This window comes from Mus caroli, unplaced genomic scaffold (genome assembly GCF_978045245.1).
Source record: "Mus caroli unplaced genomic scaffold, Mus_caroli_1 scaffold_1, whole genome shotgun sequence".
Lineage (NCBI taxonomy): Eukaryota > Metazoa > Chordata > Mammalia > Rodentia > Muridae > Mus > Mus caroli.
Window position 1 is genome coordinate 3490466 of NW_028227256.1, and position 19027 is coordinate 3509492.

At 42.5% G+C, this 19027-nt stretch overlaps 1 protein-coding gene across 1 annotated transcript in view; it reads left to right on the forward strand.

Moving 5' to 3' along the window:
* Nucleotides 1-493: 493 nt before the first annotated feature.
* Nucleotides 494-19027, forward strand: part of Alkal1 (ALK and LTK ligand 1) — a 31054-nt gene continuing 12520 nt past the window's right edge. Inside the window, exon 1 of the mRNA XM_021175929.2 lies at nt 494-677. Within this exon, the coding sequence (XP_021031588.1) occupies nt 494-677 (184 nt within the window). The remainder of the gene's footprint in view (nt 678-19027) is intronic.

Consider the following 19027-nt stretch of genomic DNA (forward strand, 5'->3'; position numbering starts at 1 on the left):
CTCCTCTAGGTCTCTGGACCGATGGAGACTCTGGACTCAGGGACAGCGGGAGTGCTCACCTGGCCAGCCCTATGGCGTTGCGGAGCTCTGCAAGAGCTCTGCACCCTGCCTCTGCCAGCAGAAACCCCATCCAGCTCTCTTGTGTCCAGAGCTACAAGTTCCCTTCGACCCCATGGACCAACGGAAGCCATGACCTAGAGACCCACAGTTAAGGCATGAGACGGAGCCGGAAGGAACTTGCGACTGGCGGCGCAACTTGGTCCGGTCTCTGCCCCACATCCTGAAGCCGAGGAAAGGATCCCCCGGGAAGCTGCCTGTGCTCCGGAGGGTCCTGTGTCCCGACACGCCCTCGTCCTGGGTTCTCTTGGTCCCCCAAGCACCGCCCTGCCTCCGGTCCCCGCCCAGCGCCCTAGAGAGTTTAGACCTAGTCACCCGCGCCTCCAAGTCCCATTGCCGCACCAGCCTGCTGCTCCCAGCTCCGGACACCGAGGCCATGTGGCCCACTAAGCCCAGCACCCGGGTGTCCGCACTGCTTTTGCTGGCGCTGGCTTTGTCCCCGCCTGGGACTCAGGGGCAGCCCCAGAGACGCTGGGCAGCGCGTGCCGCTGAGCTCAGGCCAGAGATTTTCCTCCCTGTGACAGGGACTCGCCTGCCTCCCAGAGCCTCCCGGAGCACAGGTAAGCCCTGTATGACTCCTGACCTGCCCTTTCTACAGTCTGATCACTCTTATAGCTGGGCAAGCTGGTATCAGGAAGGCTAAATTAAGCAGAACAGAGGGTGGACACCTGTAGATTCCTAGGCATCGTTTCCCTGGGAAGGAAATAACAGGTTGACTCTTGGTTCAGACTTCAACAACAAAATTCGTCTGGGGAAAAAAAAAAATCAGCTTTATATGCCTCATTCCTGTGTGAGGTCTTTTGGAAATACATTAACCCAACTGTGGAAAGACTTGGGTTGCAGCCTTGCCTTCCAGGATGATGGACAATCTATGTATCTGACAATAGATCATTGTCCAGAGATCTCTCTGGGTCTTCTGCAGTTTAACTAACATGGCATTCCTCGGGCACCTGAACATTCTGGAATGCCTCTTTCTTCCCACTTCAAGCTGGTCCCGGGGAATAGATGACTGGAGTGGGAATTTCAGGAAGCTGCCACAGCTGCTGCTGGTTTGATCTTTTTGTGCCCCTGAGTCAGTTAGATGGGCCCTAAACGCTACAATCTCTTCCAATGTCAAGTCTGGACATTCCTGCTATCAAGATGCTTAGGAAGAAGGTAGGGAAAGTTGTCAGGATAGAGTACCAGTACCGCAAGACACCTACACACAGAGATGTGTGAATGAAAAGGAAAGGGAGAAAGCCTGGGGGACAGGAGGTGTAGAGAAAGGACTGCTGGGAACAGTGTAAGAGGCTGGCAGGGGGTGGTGAGGAAGAGAAAAGCCACTTTGGAGTATCTTTGCATAAGCCTGTAGTCAGAGCAAGGGGAAGCTGGAGCAAAGGGCCTGTCTCCCTGGCCTTCACTGAACTTGCTGAGAGAACAAAGCAAGCACAGGGCTGGCTTGGGTCAATTATACCACTGCACCCAAGACCTCTTCTGCACCCTCTCTCCCTTTCTCTCTTGCTCCTTCCTTGAGCCTTATTTTCTTCCTTCCTTTTCTTCTTCCTCCATTCATTTTAATTCCTTTTTGTCTGAAGCAGAGTCGCACTTTGTAGCCCCTGCTTCTCAGCCTCCTGGATCAGCCTTAGAATTATTGGCATATACTCCCATAAGTAGCTCAGGCTTCACTTTAAAGGAAACAAGAGGTGAGGATTTCTTAGCTCCTCTCTCTCTCTCTCTCTCTCTCTCCCTCTCTCTCTGGTTTTGTTTTGTCTTGAAGTTTTACTCCGTAGCTCAGACTACTTGGAACTCAATCTACAGTTCAGGCTGTCCTTGAATTTGCAGAAATCTTCCTGACTTCACATCCCAAGTTCTGGGATAAGAGGTGACCCACACCTAGTTTACCAGTTATGATATAAATATATACCCAGTCACCCTATAGCTTCTAGTGAGAAATTACTTCCCAAGGTACATATCTTGCAGAGAACTGAGATCAAGAAGATGGATAGGAAGACAAGTATGTCTGTCCTTCACAGCATGTCTGAGGGAGAGAGAGTAGGGGCGTGCACTTACACAGATTGAGTGAGCCAGGAAGGGAGAGAAGCAAAGGAAGTGACAGACATGGAAGGTTAGTAAGGGGGTATAGACCAAACCTATTTATTGGGAAGCTCTCCAGATAAGGCAGTAGGGGCATTCAGTATGGGGAGGCATACCTTGATGTTGTCACATTATTATACACTTTGACTTGAAAATTATTGCTAACAAAACTATTTATCTTAGGTACTAGTGTTGCTTTAGAATACAAAAGGAATGTGAGAAAAACATCAAATTGCAAAATCACTTATGGTAATACATGAATTTTACCTGTTTTGTTTTAGTTTAATGCGATTTCTCTGGTTAAAGACATTGAAGAAAATTGGGGGATATAGTTCAGTGGTAGAACTATATCCTAGAACACACGCGGGCCTAGATTCAACCAGCAATACTCCTCCCAAATGACAAAGAAGATGTAAAAACCGTATAGCCTGAAAGAAAATGAGCTATGACTCACCCTCAAAATTCATTGCTTTCTTCAGCTGTTTGAGGTGGCCTCATCTTTTGATTACTGTATCTTGTTTACATGGGGAGAGAAAGGGTGACTGGTTACATCTGAGTCTATGAATGGAATTCTTGACATGGATCAAGGAAAAACAAGGACATGAATACAGAGAAGACAAGTTCCCATCTGGAAGTTCTTATAGGAGCAGTAAATGGTCATAATTCATCCAGGAGGAAGCTTCTCCCAAGTCCTCGAGGCCAAGGACTGTCATCCATGTTGAGCAAGCCTGCAGTTGCCCTCTGTTAGTCTAAAGTAGAACCTGTGATATTACCCAGCCTCAGCTGGTGAAAAAAAAAAAAAAAAAAAAAAAAAAACAAGTTCAGGGGTGGTTTAAAATGTCCTGGAACTCCCACTGGGTAATCATGTGAGAGTAGCAGAAGTCTCTTGTGTCCCTGCCTGTGTTTTTAGGCTTACGTTCTGGAATTCTTTCTGCACCTGTAAAAACTACCTCAAATGCAGCTTCTCCTCTGGTACTTTGACCACACAGACCATCTCTGGCATTGCATTGTGGTGGATTTTCCTGCACACCACAGAAGCAGTTCTGCAGTAAACACCAGCTGGGGTTCTAATTTAACTTGGTTCTGGCATTTACCATCTCTTGAAGATGAGAGTCAGAACCTACAAGCTGAGGACTGTCTCTAAGACTGTCACTGCCTCCATTGCCAACTGCAATCTCTGGGTGGTTTTACTTGTGATTCTGAGCTTCTAGCTAAGTAAGAATCAAGGTTCCCATACTATCTCCTCAGATTTCCACTAATTTGCTGCAGTGGCTCATAAATGTGAAGATATGCACAGTAGATACGGCATAGGGGAAGGGGCATGGGTGAGCAAACATCCCACCCCACCCCTTCCCCAGTAAATCTTTATGTTCAACTATTCAAAAACTCCAAACTTGGTGCTTTTGAGTTTTTGTGGTGGCTTTATTACATAATAAGATTGAATCTCTGGGTACTGGTGATCAGCTAATCCATCAGACCTATCTTGAAGCTATTCAGAAGCTGCCAGTCCTCAGTCTCTTCTTAACACACTATTATTGCCAAGATTCCAAGCAGTTTCTGATTTGTACACCAGGAAGGCCAATGATGTATTTCACAGTACCACAGCACAGAGTTGTACATTGTTCCTTTTCAGTAAGTTAGCCAGCTTCCTTTCCTAAATCAGAAGCAAGGCTGGAGGTGGGAGGGCCATTCCTAAGCAGAAGGTACAGTAAATACAAAGCCTGGGACAAGAGTTCCCAGCCAGGATTCCTTCCTTAGAATTGTTTGATCAGGGGTGGTGGTGGTGGTAGGTTGCTTGACTCTCAGGAACACTGGTGATTAACCACCTATGTCCTTCCCTTCTTCCATAGAGCCTGTCTACCATTCACGAATTCATCTTCCAATTGAATTAGGCATGCAACAATATCTGAGGTCACTTTGACAGACTTTTGACTGTGATGTTTTTGTTTGTCATTCTTTGGTTCACTTCTGCTAACAACTGGTGCCTCCAATGCCTGGAATCTGTTGTTCCATGTTATTGTCTTTCCCACCTCCTGGGACCTTCAAATGGTCTCTGTACCCCTTACAATAATCCTGCTTCTGACTTGGGTGAGAATTAAAACGTGTGTTTCTTCATTATTTCTTCCTGACCTCTGATACCAGCTCATCACTATAATAGGAAGAAGCACAAATGGAACCATACCCCGAATACTGTCATAAAAGGAGGTCCTAGGTGCTCATGCATTGGCATGTAGACAAGGTCAGAAAGTTGAAAATGGGCTGTGATGGGATTGGAAAGAAATTGGAGGATTTTGAGATCAGAAAGAAATTGTCCTAAAATGTGAAGAAACAGAAGCATAAAAGAAAAAAAACTTGAAGTTATTATTTCCCCTTTTGTGAACTATACACACTTTCATTAATTCTATAGAATTTCTAAAGCCAGAGTCTCAGAGGGGTTGTATAAGTGTAAACCCATGTTTATGGTGGAGCCTCAAAAGAAACTCAAGATCCCTTTAGAGAGGTTATTCTAAACAATTGCAAATGGCATTCTTTATTAAGAATGCTGGATGTGGCACCTCTCGAGTTATAAATCTGTCCTAGCTTCTCTTGACTTTTCCAGAAGTCCTAAGTCCTCTCAAAGGCAAGGCTGGACTAGGAATTAGACAGATAAGGCCAAGAGGCTCTCGGTAGAATGATGTGCTTTTCACTGAGATATTTACAACGACTGAGGGCATATTCTGCTCCCTCTCCAGGACATTCCTACCTTTTTGAGAGTTTCAATTTTCTTGGTTTGTGGCAGCCACAGGCTCATCTGTATAGATGCTATCCCTCTTCCACCCTTCCCAGATCGTTCAGCTGTGTTCTTCAATATGCTTCTTTTATCTTTGCCTGATGGGATTTTGTTTGCACATTTTGGACTCAATGGTAAAAACAAACTGCCATTCCATACTCTTCTGCTGCAGCAGTCAAAATGGAAGTCTTCTGTGACATTACAAAGCACCTGCTTTGCTCTGCACAAGCAGCACACAGTCTAATCTGCACCGGACACCAGCTGCTGTTCTCAAATCCAGCTCAATCCTGATACTGTCCATGTGCAGACATGGTCCAACTCCAGGTGATTTTACTACACACCTACTCTCAATTCATAACAGCTGATATTTTTGATTGTTGACTGTGAGTAATGTTAACCTAGTCCTGAACAGAGAAGATTAAATTTGGTGTTAATTAGGGTTGCAGTATGGGAAAATACAAAATCAAGATACCTTGAAAATGTACTACGAAGTATAGTGTTTATTTAACTCCAAATAGATCACCTTTTAGGTGTGATAGCCTGTGCTGACAGAAGAGAAGATTCCATATAAGAAAGCAACTGGTCTGGGGGGAATGAGCCATGGTAGAAAGGCAGGGATTACCTGTTTAAGGAAACTTGTTTGACTCTGGGGGGCGGGGAGTCTGTGGGGGTATTGTGCATGTGTGTGGTAGCATTCTGAGTGTGGTGTGGAAGGCACCAGGGCTGCAGCCTAGTTCAAGTGTACACCTGTGTGAGATGTGTGACTCACCATGGTCTCTGTGGCATTCTTTGGAGGTGTGGCCCTGTTGGAGGAAGTGTGTCACTGTGGGTCTGGATTTTTTTCCAATTTTTTATTAGGTATTTTCTTCATTTACATTTCAAATGCTATCCCAAAAGTCCCCCATATGCACCCACCCCCCAGCTCCCCTACCCACCCCACTTTTTGTCCCTGGTGTTCCCCTGTACTGGGGCATATAAACTTTGCAAGACCAAGAGGCTTCTCTTCCCAATAATAGCCTACTAGGCCATCTTCTGCTATATATGCAGCTACAGACATGAGCTCTGAGGGTACAGGTTAGTTTATATTGTTGTTTCACCTATAGGGTTGCAGACCCCTTTAGCTCCTTGGGTACTTTCTCTAGCTCCTCCATTGGGGGTCCTGTGTTCCATCTGATAGCTGACTGTGAGCATCCACTTCTGTGTTTGCTAGGCACCAGCATAGCCTCACAAGAGACAGCTATGTCAGGGTCCTTTCAGCGAAATCGTATATATATTGGATATTAGTCCCCTATCTGATTTAGGATTGGTAAAGATCCTTTTCCAATCTGTTGGTGGCCTTTTTGTCTTATTGACAGTGTCTTTTGCCTTACAGAAGCTTTGCAATTTTATGAGGTCCCATTTGTTGATTCTCGATCTTACAGCACAAGTCACTGCTGTTCTATTCAGGAATTTTTCCCCTGTGCCCATATCTTCGAGGCTTTTCCCCACTTTCTCCTCTTAAGTTTCAGTGTCTCTGGTTTTATGTGGAGTTCCATGATCCACTTAGACTTGACCTTAGTACAAGGAGATAAGAATGCATTAATTCGCATTCTTCTACATGATAACCGCCAGTTATGCCAGCACCATTTGTTGAAAATGCTGTCTTTTTCCATTGGATGGTTTTTGCTCCCTTGACAAAGACCAAGTGACCATAGGTGTGTGGGTTCATTTCTGGGTCTTCAATTCTATTCCATTGGTCTACTTGTCTATCGCTGTACCAGTACCATGCAATTTTTTATCACAATTGCTCTATAGTACAGCTTTAGATCAGGCATGGTGATTCCACCAGAGGTTCTAGTTTTTGCTACCCTAGATTTTTGTTATTCCAGATGAATTTGCAAATTGCCCTTTCTAATTCGTTGAAGAATTGAGTTGGAATTTTGATGGGGATTGCATTGAATCTGTAGATTGCTTTTGACAAGATAGCCATTTTTACTATATTGTCCTGCCAATCCATGAGCATGGGAGATCTTTCCATCTTCTGAGATCTTCTTTAATTTCTTCTTCAGAGACTTGAAGTTCTTATTATACAGATCTTTCACTTCCTTAATTAGAGTCACAGCAAGGTATTTTATATTATTTGTCACTATTGTGAAGGTTGTTCTTTCCCTAATTTCTTTCGTATCCTGTTTATCCTTTGTATAGAGAAAGGCCATTGACTTGTTTGAGTTAATCTTATATCCAGCAAATTCACTGAAGCTATTTATCAGGTTTAGGAGTTCTCTGGTGGAATTTTTAGGGTCACTTATACATACTATCATATAATCTTCAAATAGTGATATTTTGACTTCTTACTTTCCAATTTGTATCCACTTGGTCTCCTTTTGTTGTCTAATTGCTCTCCCTAGGACTTCAAGTACTATGTTGAATAGATAGGGAGAAAGTGGGCAGCCTTGTCTAGTCCCTGATTTTAGTGGGATTGCTTCCAGCTTCTCACCATTTACTTTGATGTTGGCTACTGGTTTGTTGTAGATTGCTTTTATTATGTTTAGGTATGGGCCTTGAATTCCTGATCTTTCCAAGACTTTTATCATGAATGGGTGTTGGATTTTGTCAAGTGCTTTCTCCACATCTAACGAGATGATCACGTGGTTTTTGTGTTTGAGTTTGTTTATATAACGGATTACGTTGATGGATTTCCGTATATTAAACCATCCCTGCATCCCTGGAATGAAGCCTACTTGGTCAGGATGGATGATTGTTTTGACGTGTTCTTGGGTTAGGTTAGCGAGAGTTTTATTAAGTATTATTGCATCGATATTCATAAGGGAAATTGGTCTGAAGTTCATCTTTGTTGGGTCTTTGTGTGGTTTAGGTATCAGAGTAATTGTGGCTACATAGAATGAGGTGGGTAGAGTTCCTTCTGCTTCTATTTTGTGGAATAGTTTGAGAAGAACTGGATTAGATCTTCTTTGAAGGTCTGATAGAACTCTGCACTAAACCCATCTGGTCCTGGGCTTTTTTTTTTGGTTGAGAGACTATTAATGACTGCTTCTATATCTTTAGGGGATATAGGACTGTTTAGGTCATTAATCTGATTCTGATTTAACTTTGGTACCTGGTATCTATCTAGAAACTTGTCCATTTCTTCCAGGTTTTCCAGTTTTGTTGAGTATAGCCTTTTGTAGAAGGATCTGATGGTGTTTTGGATTTCTTCAGGGTTTGTTGTTATGTCTCCCTTTTCATTTCTGATGTTGTTAATTAAGATGCTGTCCCTGTGCCCTCTAGTGAGTCTGGCTAAGGGTTTATCTATCTTGTTGATTTTCTCAAAGAACCACTTGGTTGATTTCACCCCTGAGTTTGATCTACTTCTCTTTCTTTAGGTTTGGGAAATTTTCTTCTATAATTTTGTTGAAGATATTTGCTGGCCCTTTAAGTTGAAAATCTTCATTCTCATCTACTCCTATTATCTGTAGGTATGGTCTTCTCATTGTGTCCTGGATTTCCTGGATGTTTTGAGTTAGGATCTTTTTGCATTTTGCATTTTCTTTGATTGTTGTGTTCATGTTTCCTATGGAATCTTCTGCACCTGAGATTCTCTCTTCCATCTCTTGTATTCTGTTGCTGATGCTCGCATCTATGGTTCCAGATTTTTTTCCTAGGGTTTCTATCTCCCGAGTTGTCTCCCTTTGGGTTTTCTTTATTGTTTCTACTTCCATTTTTAGATCCTGGATGGTTTTGGTCAATTCCATCACCTGTTTTGTAGTGTTTTCCTGTAACTCTCTAAGGCATTTTTGTGTTTCCTCTTTAAACGCTTCTAGCTGTTTACCTGTGTTTTCCTGTATTTCCTTCTTAATGTCCTCCATCATCATCATAAGAAGTGACTTTAGATCGATGTCTTGCTTTTCTGGTGTGACGGTGTATCCAGGACTTGCTATGGTGAGAGAGTTTGGTTCTGATAATGCCAAGTAACCTTGGTTTCTATTGCTTCTGTTCTTATGCTTGCCTCCTGCCATCTGATTATCTCTAGTATTTGCTGTCCTCAGTATATCTGATTGGAGCCTCTCATTCCTATAATCCTAGTTGATTCAGGACTCCTCAGAGTCCAGCTTTCTCTGTGAACCTTTGTTTGTGGGCTCCCGTGAACCTGAGATTCTGGGTGTGTCAGAGTTCTTGGCAGTCCACTTCCTTTGAGACCCTGAAATACTGGTGTGACCAAGCTCCTTTTATCCTGGGATCCTGTTGTCAAAGATTCTGGGTGTATTACAGTGCCTGGAAGTGATGTCTCCTTTGAGGAGCGTAGAGCTGTCTGGTCAGTGGTCCTAAGATCACATGGAGAGTCCTCTAGGGACCGTGGGGGTGTCGGCTGACTCTGCTCCCAAAGTGACCTGTTGCTGGTGCCTACCAGAAGGGCATGGGTATGAATTTTAAGATTTTCCTCCTAGCTTTTTCCTTCCTAGCTCCTAGACAGTCTTCTCCTGTCTCCTTTTGGATGACGATGTAGAACTCTCAACTCCTCCAGCCCCACATTTGCCTGAATGCTGCCGTGCACCTGGCTTGATGATAATGGACTGAACCTCTAAATGTGTAAGCCAGCCTGAATTAACTGTCCTTATAAGAGCTGCCTTGGTCATGGTGTCTGTTCATAACAGTAAAACCCTAAGACAGCTTCCTAGTTCCACTTCCAGTGCTCAGCACAAGTGCTAACTCCAGTCTAACTTTCTCAATAAACTGCTAAATAGTGATTTAATTTGCTAGACCAACTAACAGAATTCAGGAAAACACTGTACTACCTTTGTTTGTTTATCATAAAAATTGATTTAAAAAGAAATCAAGGCTGGGGAAAGTCACTGACTTCCATGCCCTGTGAGTAGAAGTAGCCCTCCACTGCTCTCCATGTGCCCAGCTATCTGCAAGCCCCCAAAATCTCACCATCATGAAGGGTTTGTGGAGGTTTTATTGAATCACTGGTGTAGGATTGATTTAATCACTCATCTTTGGTGTTCAACTGAACCCCTAGCTCTCCTCCCTTCCCTGAGACCAGCCCTTTATCGTCTCCTCTTGCTTCTGGAGACCATTTCCAATCCTGAAGCACTCTGAAGGCTTCTAGTCCTTATTCAAGTCATGCCAAAGACAGGGTCATCTTGGAGATTCCTAGGATTGTGCATCAGGGAGCAGGGTTGAGGAGTTAGTATGTATTTTCCAGTATCATATCCTTCTTCCTTTATTTCTCTCTATGTTCAAAAATAACTAAACACGTCTCATAGTTATATTTATTTAAAAATCTCAAAAAATCCTAAATATATTGGATATTGCTGACACTTTCACAATAATGGAATTCTCTTTTATATAATCCACATTCTTTTATTATAAATCTGTAAGGCGTCTCTCTGTCCAATTAGACAGTCATACTACAGTAACTGGTGATGAACAATTACGTCTGAATGAAATGATGAAAATATTTTTTGCTACTTTACATGTTACCAAGGTGGAAGGTGTAGTTTCTTTTTGGTTAAGACAGAGTTTTGCAATATAGTCCAGGCTGAACTTAAGCTCCAGTCCTCCTGCTTCAGCCTCCGGAGTGCCAAGATTACTGGCATGTGCCACCCTGACTACTTATGTGGGTTCTTTCTTAAAACGTTTTTATTAAACATGACAGAGGTTCATAGCCTGATGCTTTGCTGCACACTTACATAGAAAATGATTACTATAATCAAACAAGGATGTCCATCCCCTTTGGTTTTACCATGTGTTAATATTTTATTTGTCGAATAGTTTATAGCTATTTGGTTCACTGAAAACAGTTAGTGTGGGAAGAGGTCAAGGTGGAAAGGATACATATGATTTTGCTCCACTTTCGTATTTGGCAGGCACTACAACCAGATGTTTGCTGTCTGTTGGGCCCAGTAGCCAGATGCTCTGATCATAAACACTCATTATGAGCAGCCAGAGCTCACTTACATGAATGGATTTCTCCCCATTCACAGTGGTTTTGGCAGTAACAGTTATCTGCTTGAAAGACCCATTTATCTCACTATAAAGTAGAGAAATTCCATGCAGGAAGTTGATAGAATCACCCAGTGTTGTTTCTTTCTCCCCAGAACATTACTTTTTAGTCGGAAATTACCTAGGGAAGTTAAGGGTTTTCAAATTCCTTTAAATGTTTTATTATATTTATTTACTTATGTGTGCATGCATGTGCATGAGTGTTTATTTGGTGGAGCACACATCTGGAACTCCAAGAATAACTTGTGGCAGTCAGTTCTATCATGTCGGTCCCATTGATTGAACTTAGGTCATTAGGCTTGGCAGCAAACACCTTTACCTACTAAGCCATCTTCATAGCCCTAAAATTCCATTTTAATTATACATTTTCTTCTTTGTTTTTCATTTTTATGGCTGTAAGAAATGTTTAGGTGCAAATTTCTAAGATCATTACTGATTTTAGGAGACAGGTAGCTAGGTGATGTTTCCCTCCTATCTGTAGGAACTTGAAGCACAATAGCTCTGGCTTTATCTTTACTGTTAATTTTGAAGTGTTTGGATACCTATGGCCACCCAAGATGGAAGCTGGTGATGTATTTCAGTGGTAAAAGCACTGACTGCTGCTATTAGAGAGGACACAGGGTTGATTCTCAACATCCACATGGTGATTCATAACTGTCTGCAACTCCAGTCCCAGGTGATCCAATGGCCTCTTAAGGCATCTGAGGGCACACATTTTATGCACATGATATACAGCTATACACATAGGGAAAACACCCATATACATACAATAACTCAATGAAAACTTAAAAAGAAAGCATTAAATGGAAAATTGCAAGGCATCCAATGGAGAGGGCTCAGTGGGTGCAAGCAGGAGGAGGAACTCAGTTCAAATCCCCATAATCCATATAAAGTCAGGTGCCGTAATGTGCATTTCTAATTCTGTTTATAGGTAGAGATAGCCTTCCCCATTGTCACCTAGTATTCATTTCTGAAGGCAAGGCTGTGTTTTGTGTTGAGGTACAGTTGGCACCAGAGGCCCAAACAACCTATGCAACTACCTGACACCACACAGAAGCTCAGGGATGCCTCAGAACCCTACTGGTGCTGGTCCTGGGAGAACTGTGTAAAGTGTGCCATTGTTTTGTGAAGACCTTAGGACAGTCCCTAATTTTTAGGGAAACTGATCCTGTGTGTCACTATTGTTTACTGTTCTCTTTCCACTGATTAATAGGCTGCTTCATGTGGAAGGAGAAAGGTACTTGTTCTAGAGCTTTTAGGACTCATTTAGGGAAATGTGACAAAAGACAAGAGCTACTTGAAAAAGTTTGAATTACTTACAAAAAAATCCATGGAGGCTTAGAAGCATCTGTGAAGAATCAACAGATGTAGAAAGTTGGAAGCAAATGGAGAGACACTTGAGAGAAGGTATCTTAGGGTTTTACTGCTATAAACAGACACCATGACCAAGGCAACTCTTATAAGAAGATTTAATTGGGATGGGCTTACAGGTTCAGAGGTTCAGAGATTCAGTCTGTTATCATCAAGGAGGGAGCATGGCAGCTTTCAGGCAGACATGGAGATGAAGGAGCTGAGAGTTCTACTTCTTGGTTCTGAAGGCAAACAGAAGACTGGCATCTAGGGTTTCAAAGCCCATTCCTACAGTGACACAATTCCTCCAACAAGGCCACACTTCCTAATAGTGCCTAATGCCTGGGTCCAACCCTATTCAAACCACCACAGACGGCTCCACATTAAAACAGGATGATATATTATTTCTAGAGAAAGAACTAAAAGATGTCTAAACATTCTGAAAAAAAAAACAACAGGTTGATGGCTGGTATGCAGAAAAGGATATTGTCACTAGTAGACAAGCTGAAACTCTCAGATTACAAGCAGCTGAAGCCAAAATGATGCTCGGGGTAGTTCAAATTAAAGAAAAATGACGTAGAAGATCAATAGGTATTACTGTGAATGAGAATTACCAACTTCAAGAAAGTCATAAAAAGCTTCTAGAGGAAGCTGAACTATGGGAAGACTAGGTGACCAGAATAGATAGAAAACATACTAAGAATGTGCAGAAAAGCTGTCACAATTTTAAAAAGTGACCTACAATCATTCCATATTTGCTGACCAGTTAAGAAGCCTGGGACACCATTCTTGAAGACAGTGTGGCTGATGGTGGCAAACTGGATTCAAATGCAGTGAACCACAAAATGGTTCTCACTTTAATGACGAAGGAAACTCAAAAGGAACAGATTCATGTAACTGAGTGAGGTGCTCCTTTAAAGACACCCCTCTCCAAAGAAAAGATGGCTAGTTTCATGTAGGAATCTAGGGCAAAGTCATAACCTTACAGAGCACAGTAAAACCTTACAGAGAGAAGAGGCACTTTTACAGCAGACGTGCACAGACAGTGAGGGCCAGGGGCTTCACTAGAAATATAAAGTACAATCTAAAGTGTTTACAGACACAAAACAAAACCCCACAGGCAATTAAGAGAAAAAAACTACCAGAAAAGAAGAGAAACTTTACAAAGCAGACGACCCCAAAGCATCAAACAGCTGAAGTGCTGGAGAGCCACAGAAGGTGAAACCACCAACTTGAGGAACTGGAAAGAACCATTTGTTCTTTTCAAGAACAGGTGACATCCAGAAAGAAAAAACAAAACAAAACAAAGCACACCACTGTTAGTTAGCAGCTTGAGTGTTAAAATCCTCATTGTTCTAAGAAAAGACAATGCTCACAATAGACAAAAGTCAACTGAAAGTGTGTCTAAATTTGAATTTTTAGGGAAATCCTTTGGCACTTGATATTCTAAATACAGTGAGTATCAGAGTAGTATCTGAACTTAGCCCCTCATCCTGCATGTAGCCCTGCACTGTGGGACAAACACTCATTTGAAGCTAGAGCTTTTCTCTGTCTAGCTTTGCTACAGGGAAGGAGAGAAAGGTAGATGGACAAACAGCACATGCTCTACACTACCTGATTAGCAACCAAGGAGACTCCACCTCTGATGGGCTGGTTCACCATCAGACAACACCTGCTGACCCTACATCCCCATTACCTCCATGGGAACAAGGCCAGGAGATGATGAACCCTTCCTCAGACTAAACAAATCCCTAAAGCAAAGCATCTCTAAAAACAAAGCACATTTTATTCTCACTTTGGCAGAAGCTTCACTAGGCTTCCTTTGGATAATGGCACAGGCCAGTGTTTTCAGAAGTAGAATCCTGCCCCAGTGATACCAAAAGTGACCTTGGTAATCACATGTTCCTGATCTCTCTCTCTCTCTCTCTCTCTCTCTCTCTCTCTCTCTCTCTCTCTCTCTCTCTCTCTCTCTCTCTCTCTCTCCCTCCCTCCCTCCCTCCTGAATCAAGCATCTGGCCCTGGCCTTGTTCATCCAATTCAGCTCTTTATCCAATCCCTGGTCTACAGTTTCTAGTAGATCCAAGGTTGCTTTGATGACAAGGAGTCCTCCTTTTCCTCCCCATCTTCAAGGAAATATGTAAGAAGCTTCTATAGATGGCTTCCTAACAAAGGATGTCCCTGTACCACCACAGTGTAGAATGGAATTTGTCATCACTGAAAGGGTTCCTCCTGGCCTTCCCTAGGACCAATTTTTCCTTCCCTACATCTGAAAGTAGAAGTAACTTCCTTGTAGTATAAATTCCACCTTCAAATGAAACTAAAATGAAGCCTGACAGTATTTGATCTCTCTTCAGAAGTAGTTTGACCCCCCTCTCATGTTCAGTGAAGAAATGCAGTCAGAGGTGGATGTACTCTTGGTCATGGTCAGGCTAATGGAATTACAATTACTATGATGGTGATTTATAAGTAAACATGATTAAATATAAATTTTATAAGTAGTATATTTTATTCTAGATGGCATAAACATTATGTTTAATTATCTAAGGCACTTATATACACAACAAGTGTGTGTGGTTTGAATTTCAAAGGATGTATATTTATGCCATGAAATGCAATGCACTTATTATATTGTAGACAAATATAAATGAACTCTATACTCATTTAAACTTTAGTTGATTTTTTTTTCAAAAGACAAGTCTAGAAAATAAAAACAAAACACAATTAAACCTTTCTCTTTTTAAAATTTACTTACAATCCACCCATTGCCCCCTCTCCTGGTCCTCCCTTCCATAGTTCCTCTTCCCATTTATCCCCCCCCCCGCCAATGACTCTGAGAGGATACTCCCCAACTACCAGGCCTCCCCACTCCCTGGGGCCTCAAATCTCTAAATGACTAGGCACATCTTCTCTCACTGAATCCAGATCAGGCTTTGCTATATATGGCCTCAGATCAGTTCGTGTATGCTGTCTGGTTGGTGGCTCAATGTCTGGGAGCTCCCAGGGGTCCAGGTTAGTTGAGACTGCTGGTCTTCTTATGGAGTCCCTCTCCCCTTCACTTTCTTCAGTCCTTTACCTCAAACGTAGGAATCCCTGACTTCAGTCCAATGGTTGGATATAAGTATCTGTGTCTAAGTCAGCTTCTGGTTGGGCCTCTCAGAGGACAGCCATGCTAGGCTCCTGTCTGTCAGCACATTATAGCATCAGTAATAGTGTTAGGCCTTGGTGTCTCCCCATAGACTGCCTTTCCCTCAGTCTCTTCTCCATTTTTGTCCCTGCAGTTTCTTTTGATAGGAATACTTCTAGGTCAGAAAATTTGACTGTAGGTTGGCCTTGTCTTGAGGCCCTGTCTATCTATTGGAGGTAGACTCTTCAAATACCCTATCTCCACTGTTGGGAATTTCATTTAAAGTCACTACCACAGAGTCCTGGGAGTCTCTTACCTCCCACTTTCTAGAGGTACTTTCTAGAGGGCCTCCCTACCTCCCACCTTCTGAGGCTGCTTATTTCCATTTATTCTGCTGGCTCTTTGGGTTTCTAGCCTGTCTGTTCCATCCACGTACCTAATCCTGTTTCCCCTTTCCACTCTCCTTACCTTCTCCCACACAAATTACTCCCTCTCTCTGCCTCATGTGATTATTTTCTTCCTCCTAATAAGTGGGATTGAAGCATTCTCACTGGTCTTTCTGCTTGTTAAAGTTCTTAAATTCTATGGGTTGTATCCTAGGTATTCTGTATTTTTTTGGCTAATGTCCACTTATTAGTGAGTACATACCATGTATGTTTTTTGGGTCTTGGTTGTTTCACTCAGGATGATATTTTCTAGTTCCATCCATTTGCCTGCAAAACTCATAATGTCCTTATTCTTAATTCCTGAGTAGTATTCTATTGTGTAAATATATCACATTTTCTATATTCATTCTTCCATTGTGGGATATCTTGGTTGTTTCCAGCTTCTCACTATTACAAATAAGGCCTCTATGAACATCGTGGAGCATGTGCCCCTGTGGCATGATGGAGCATCTTTTGGGTATATGCCCTAGAATGGTATAGCTGGGTCTTCAGGTAGGTCTATTTACAATTTTCTGAGGAATTGTCAGATTGATTTCCAGAGTGGTTGTATCAGTTTTCAATACCATCAGGAATAGAGGAGTGTACATCTTTTTCCATATTCTCAACAACATCCTCAGGTGCTCTCACCTGAGTTTTTGATCTTAGCCATTCTGATTGGTGTGAGATGGAATCTCAGGGTCATTTTGCTTTGCATTTTCCTGATGACTAAGGACTTTGAATGCTTCTTTAAGTGCTGGCCATTCAAGATTCCACTGATGAGAATGCATTCTTTAGCTCTGTACCCCATTTTTAAATTGGGTTATTTGGTCCTTTGGAAGTTAGCTTCTTGAGTTCCTTTATATGTTTTGGATATTAACCTATCAGATGTGGGGTTAGTGAAGATTTTTTCCATCCTGTGGTTGCTGATTTGTCCTATTGACTGTGTCTTTTGCTTTACAGAAGCTTTTCGTGTTCATGAGGTCCCATTTATTAATGTTTGATCTCAGAGCCTGAGCCATTGGAGTTCTGTTTAGGAAATTTCTCCCTATGCCAATGAGTTTGGGGCTCTTTCCCACTTTTTCCTCTATTCAATTCAGACTATCTTGTTTCTGCTTCTAACATATGGAATAATTTGAGGTGTGTTAGTATTAGCTCTTCTCTGAAGGTCTAGTAGAATTCTGCATTAAAGCAATTTGGCCCTGGGCTTTTGTTGGTTGGAAAGTTTTTACTAACTTCTTCCATTTCCTTACTATATAGGGGACTGTTTAGGTAGTTTGCCTGCTCTTAATTTAACTTTGGTATGTGAAATCTGTCTAAAAAGCCATCCATTTCCTCTAGATTTTCTAGTTTTATTGAGTAAAGCCTTTTGTAGTAGGATCTGATGGTTTTTTTTGTTTTGTTTTGTTTTGTTTTTTTGTTTTTTTTTTTTTTTTAATTTCCTGTTGGTGATGCTTGCATCTGTACCTCCTGTCTCTTTCCTAGGTTTTTCATTTCCAGGGTTGTGTCCATGGGGGGGGGGGGCGGGAAGGGAAAATGGATGGGGAGAGGAAGGGGGGGAACCTGATTTGGTATTGGGTGAGGAAAAAGGACTGGAGCCCTTGAAAGCCAGCAGAAAGAATGTAAACAGGCAACCTCAGGAAATAGGAGGTTAGGGGATACCCCAGAATGCACCAGAGACTTTGGAAGTGAGAGACTTCCAGGACTCAAAGGGAGGGACCTTTGATGAAACACCTGACAGCAGGGAGAGGGAACTTACAGAGCCCACTTCCAGAAGAGGGCAGGACATCGAATGAGGGATGGGGTTGCCATCCCACAGTCACATCTCTTGTTGGGGCTGGGCAACGGCTCACAAGTCCGGGTTCGAGCGTAGAAGGCATTTTGGAACTGAAAGAAAAGAGGGAGCCTAGGCAGGTTGAGAAATAATGGAACCAAGACAACTAGTCTGCTCAAGGTTCACGTTTAATGGTGGACAAGCTTTATAAAGGAGAGGTGAAAACCCATTCCTGCCAATTCATCTTTGGAGCCTGGAACCAGCTGCAGGTGATGACGTGCAGGATAGGGTGTAGTCTCTGGAATAGCCCTGGGGCCTCTCAGCAGGTAGCAGTATCTTTAAGAGGAACAGCAACAGTGTCTGAACAAGAGTGATCTAGGGAGGAAGGCTCCACCCTAAGTAATCTCCTTAGTGGCAGCAATGTCAAGTTCTGGCTCAGCCTGCTTCAGGCTTGTGGGAGGCTACAATCTCTGACCCATAATTGTTCCTGTCTGAAAGAATTACAAGGATGGAAATGGAGAGGAGCCTGAGGAAAAGAAGGTCCAGCAACAGGCCCAAAGTAGGATCCAGCTCAAGAGGAGGTCCCAAGGCCTGACACCATTACTGAGACTGTGGAGCACTCACAAAAAGGGATCTATCATGACTGTCCTCTGAAAGAACCAACAAACAGCTGAGAGAATCAAATGTAGATATTTGCACGCAACTAATGGACAGAAGGAACTGACCCCTGTTATTAAATTAAGGCTAAAAGAAGCTGAGGAGAAGGGCAATCCTGTAGGAGGACCCGCAGTCTCAATTAATCTGGACACTCTAGATCTCTCAAACACTGGACCACCAAACAGACAGCATACACCAGCTGATATGATACCCCCCCAACACACATACAGTAGAGGACTGTATTTATTCAAAGATGATGCACCTAGCCCTCAAGAGACTGGAGGCCCCAGGGAGTTTGGAGGTCAGGTGGGGTGGGGTCATCCGTGTGGAGATGGGGTAGGGTTAGGAGGAAGTATGGGATGTGGAGCAGTTGGAGGGTGGGGTGGGGAATGGAATATGGAGTGTAAAAAATAAATTAAAAATAAATTAAAATTTTTTAAAAAGAATCTTAAAAGAATCAAAATCTAAATTTGTATATAAAAATCAGTCGCATCTACTTTAAATCTCCAAAATGCACACTTACTCATCAGCAATTCTTATTAAATCATATCAGGAAGCTAAGGGCAAAAAATGGGTATAAGAAATCAATCATCAATGAGAGTCAAGTCAGTTTCTTCCCTGACCATAAAAGGTCCCCAGTTTAACTAATAAGAGTGTGCCTTTCTGAACTTTAAATTCTTCCCTAAAAGTTGCTACATCAAAGCCAGTAGCAAAAACATCTCAATCTAACTTCACTAATAATTTTATTTTTCCAA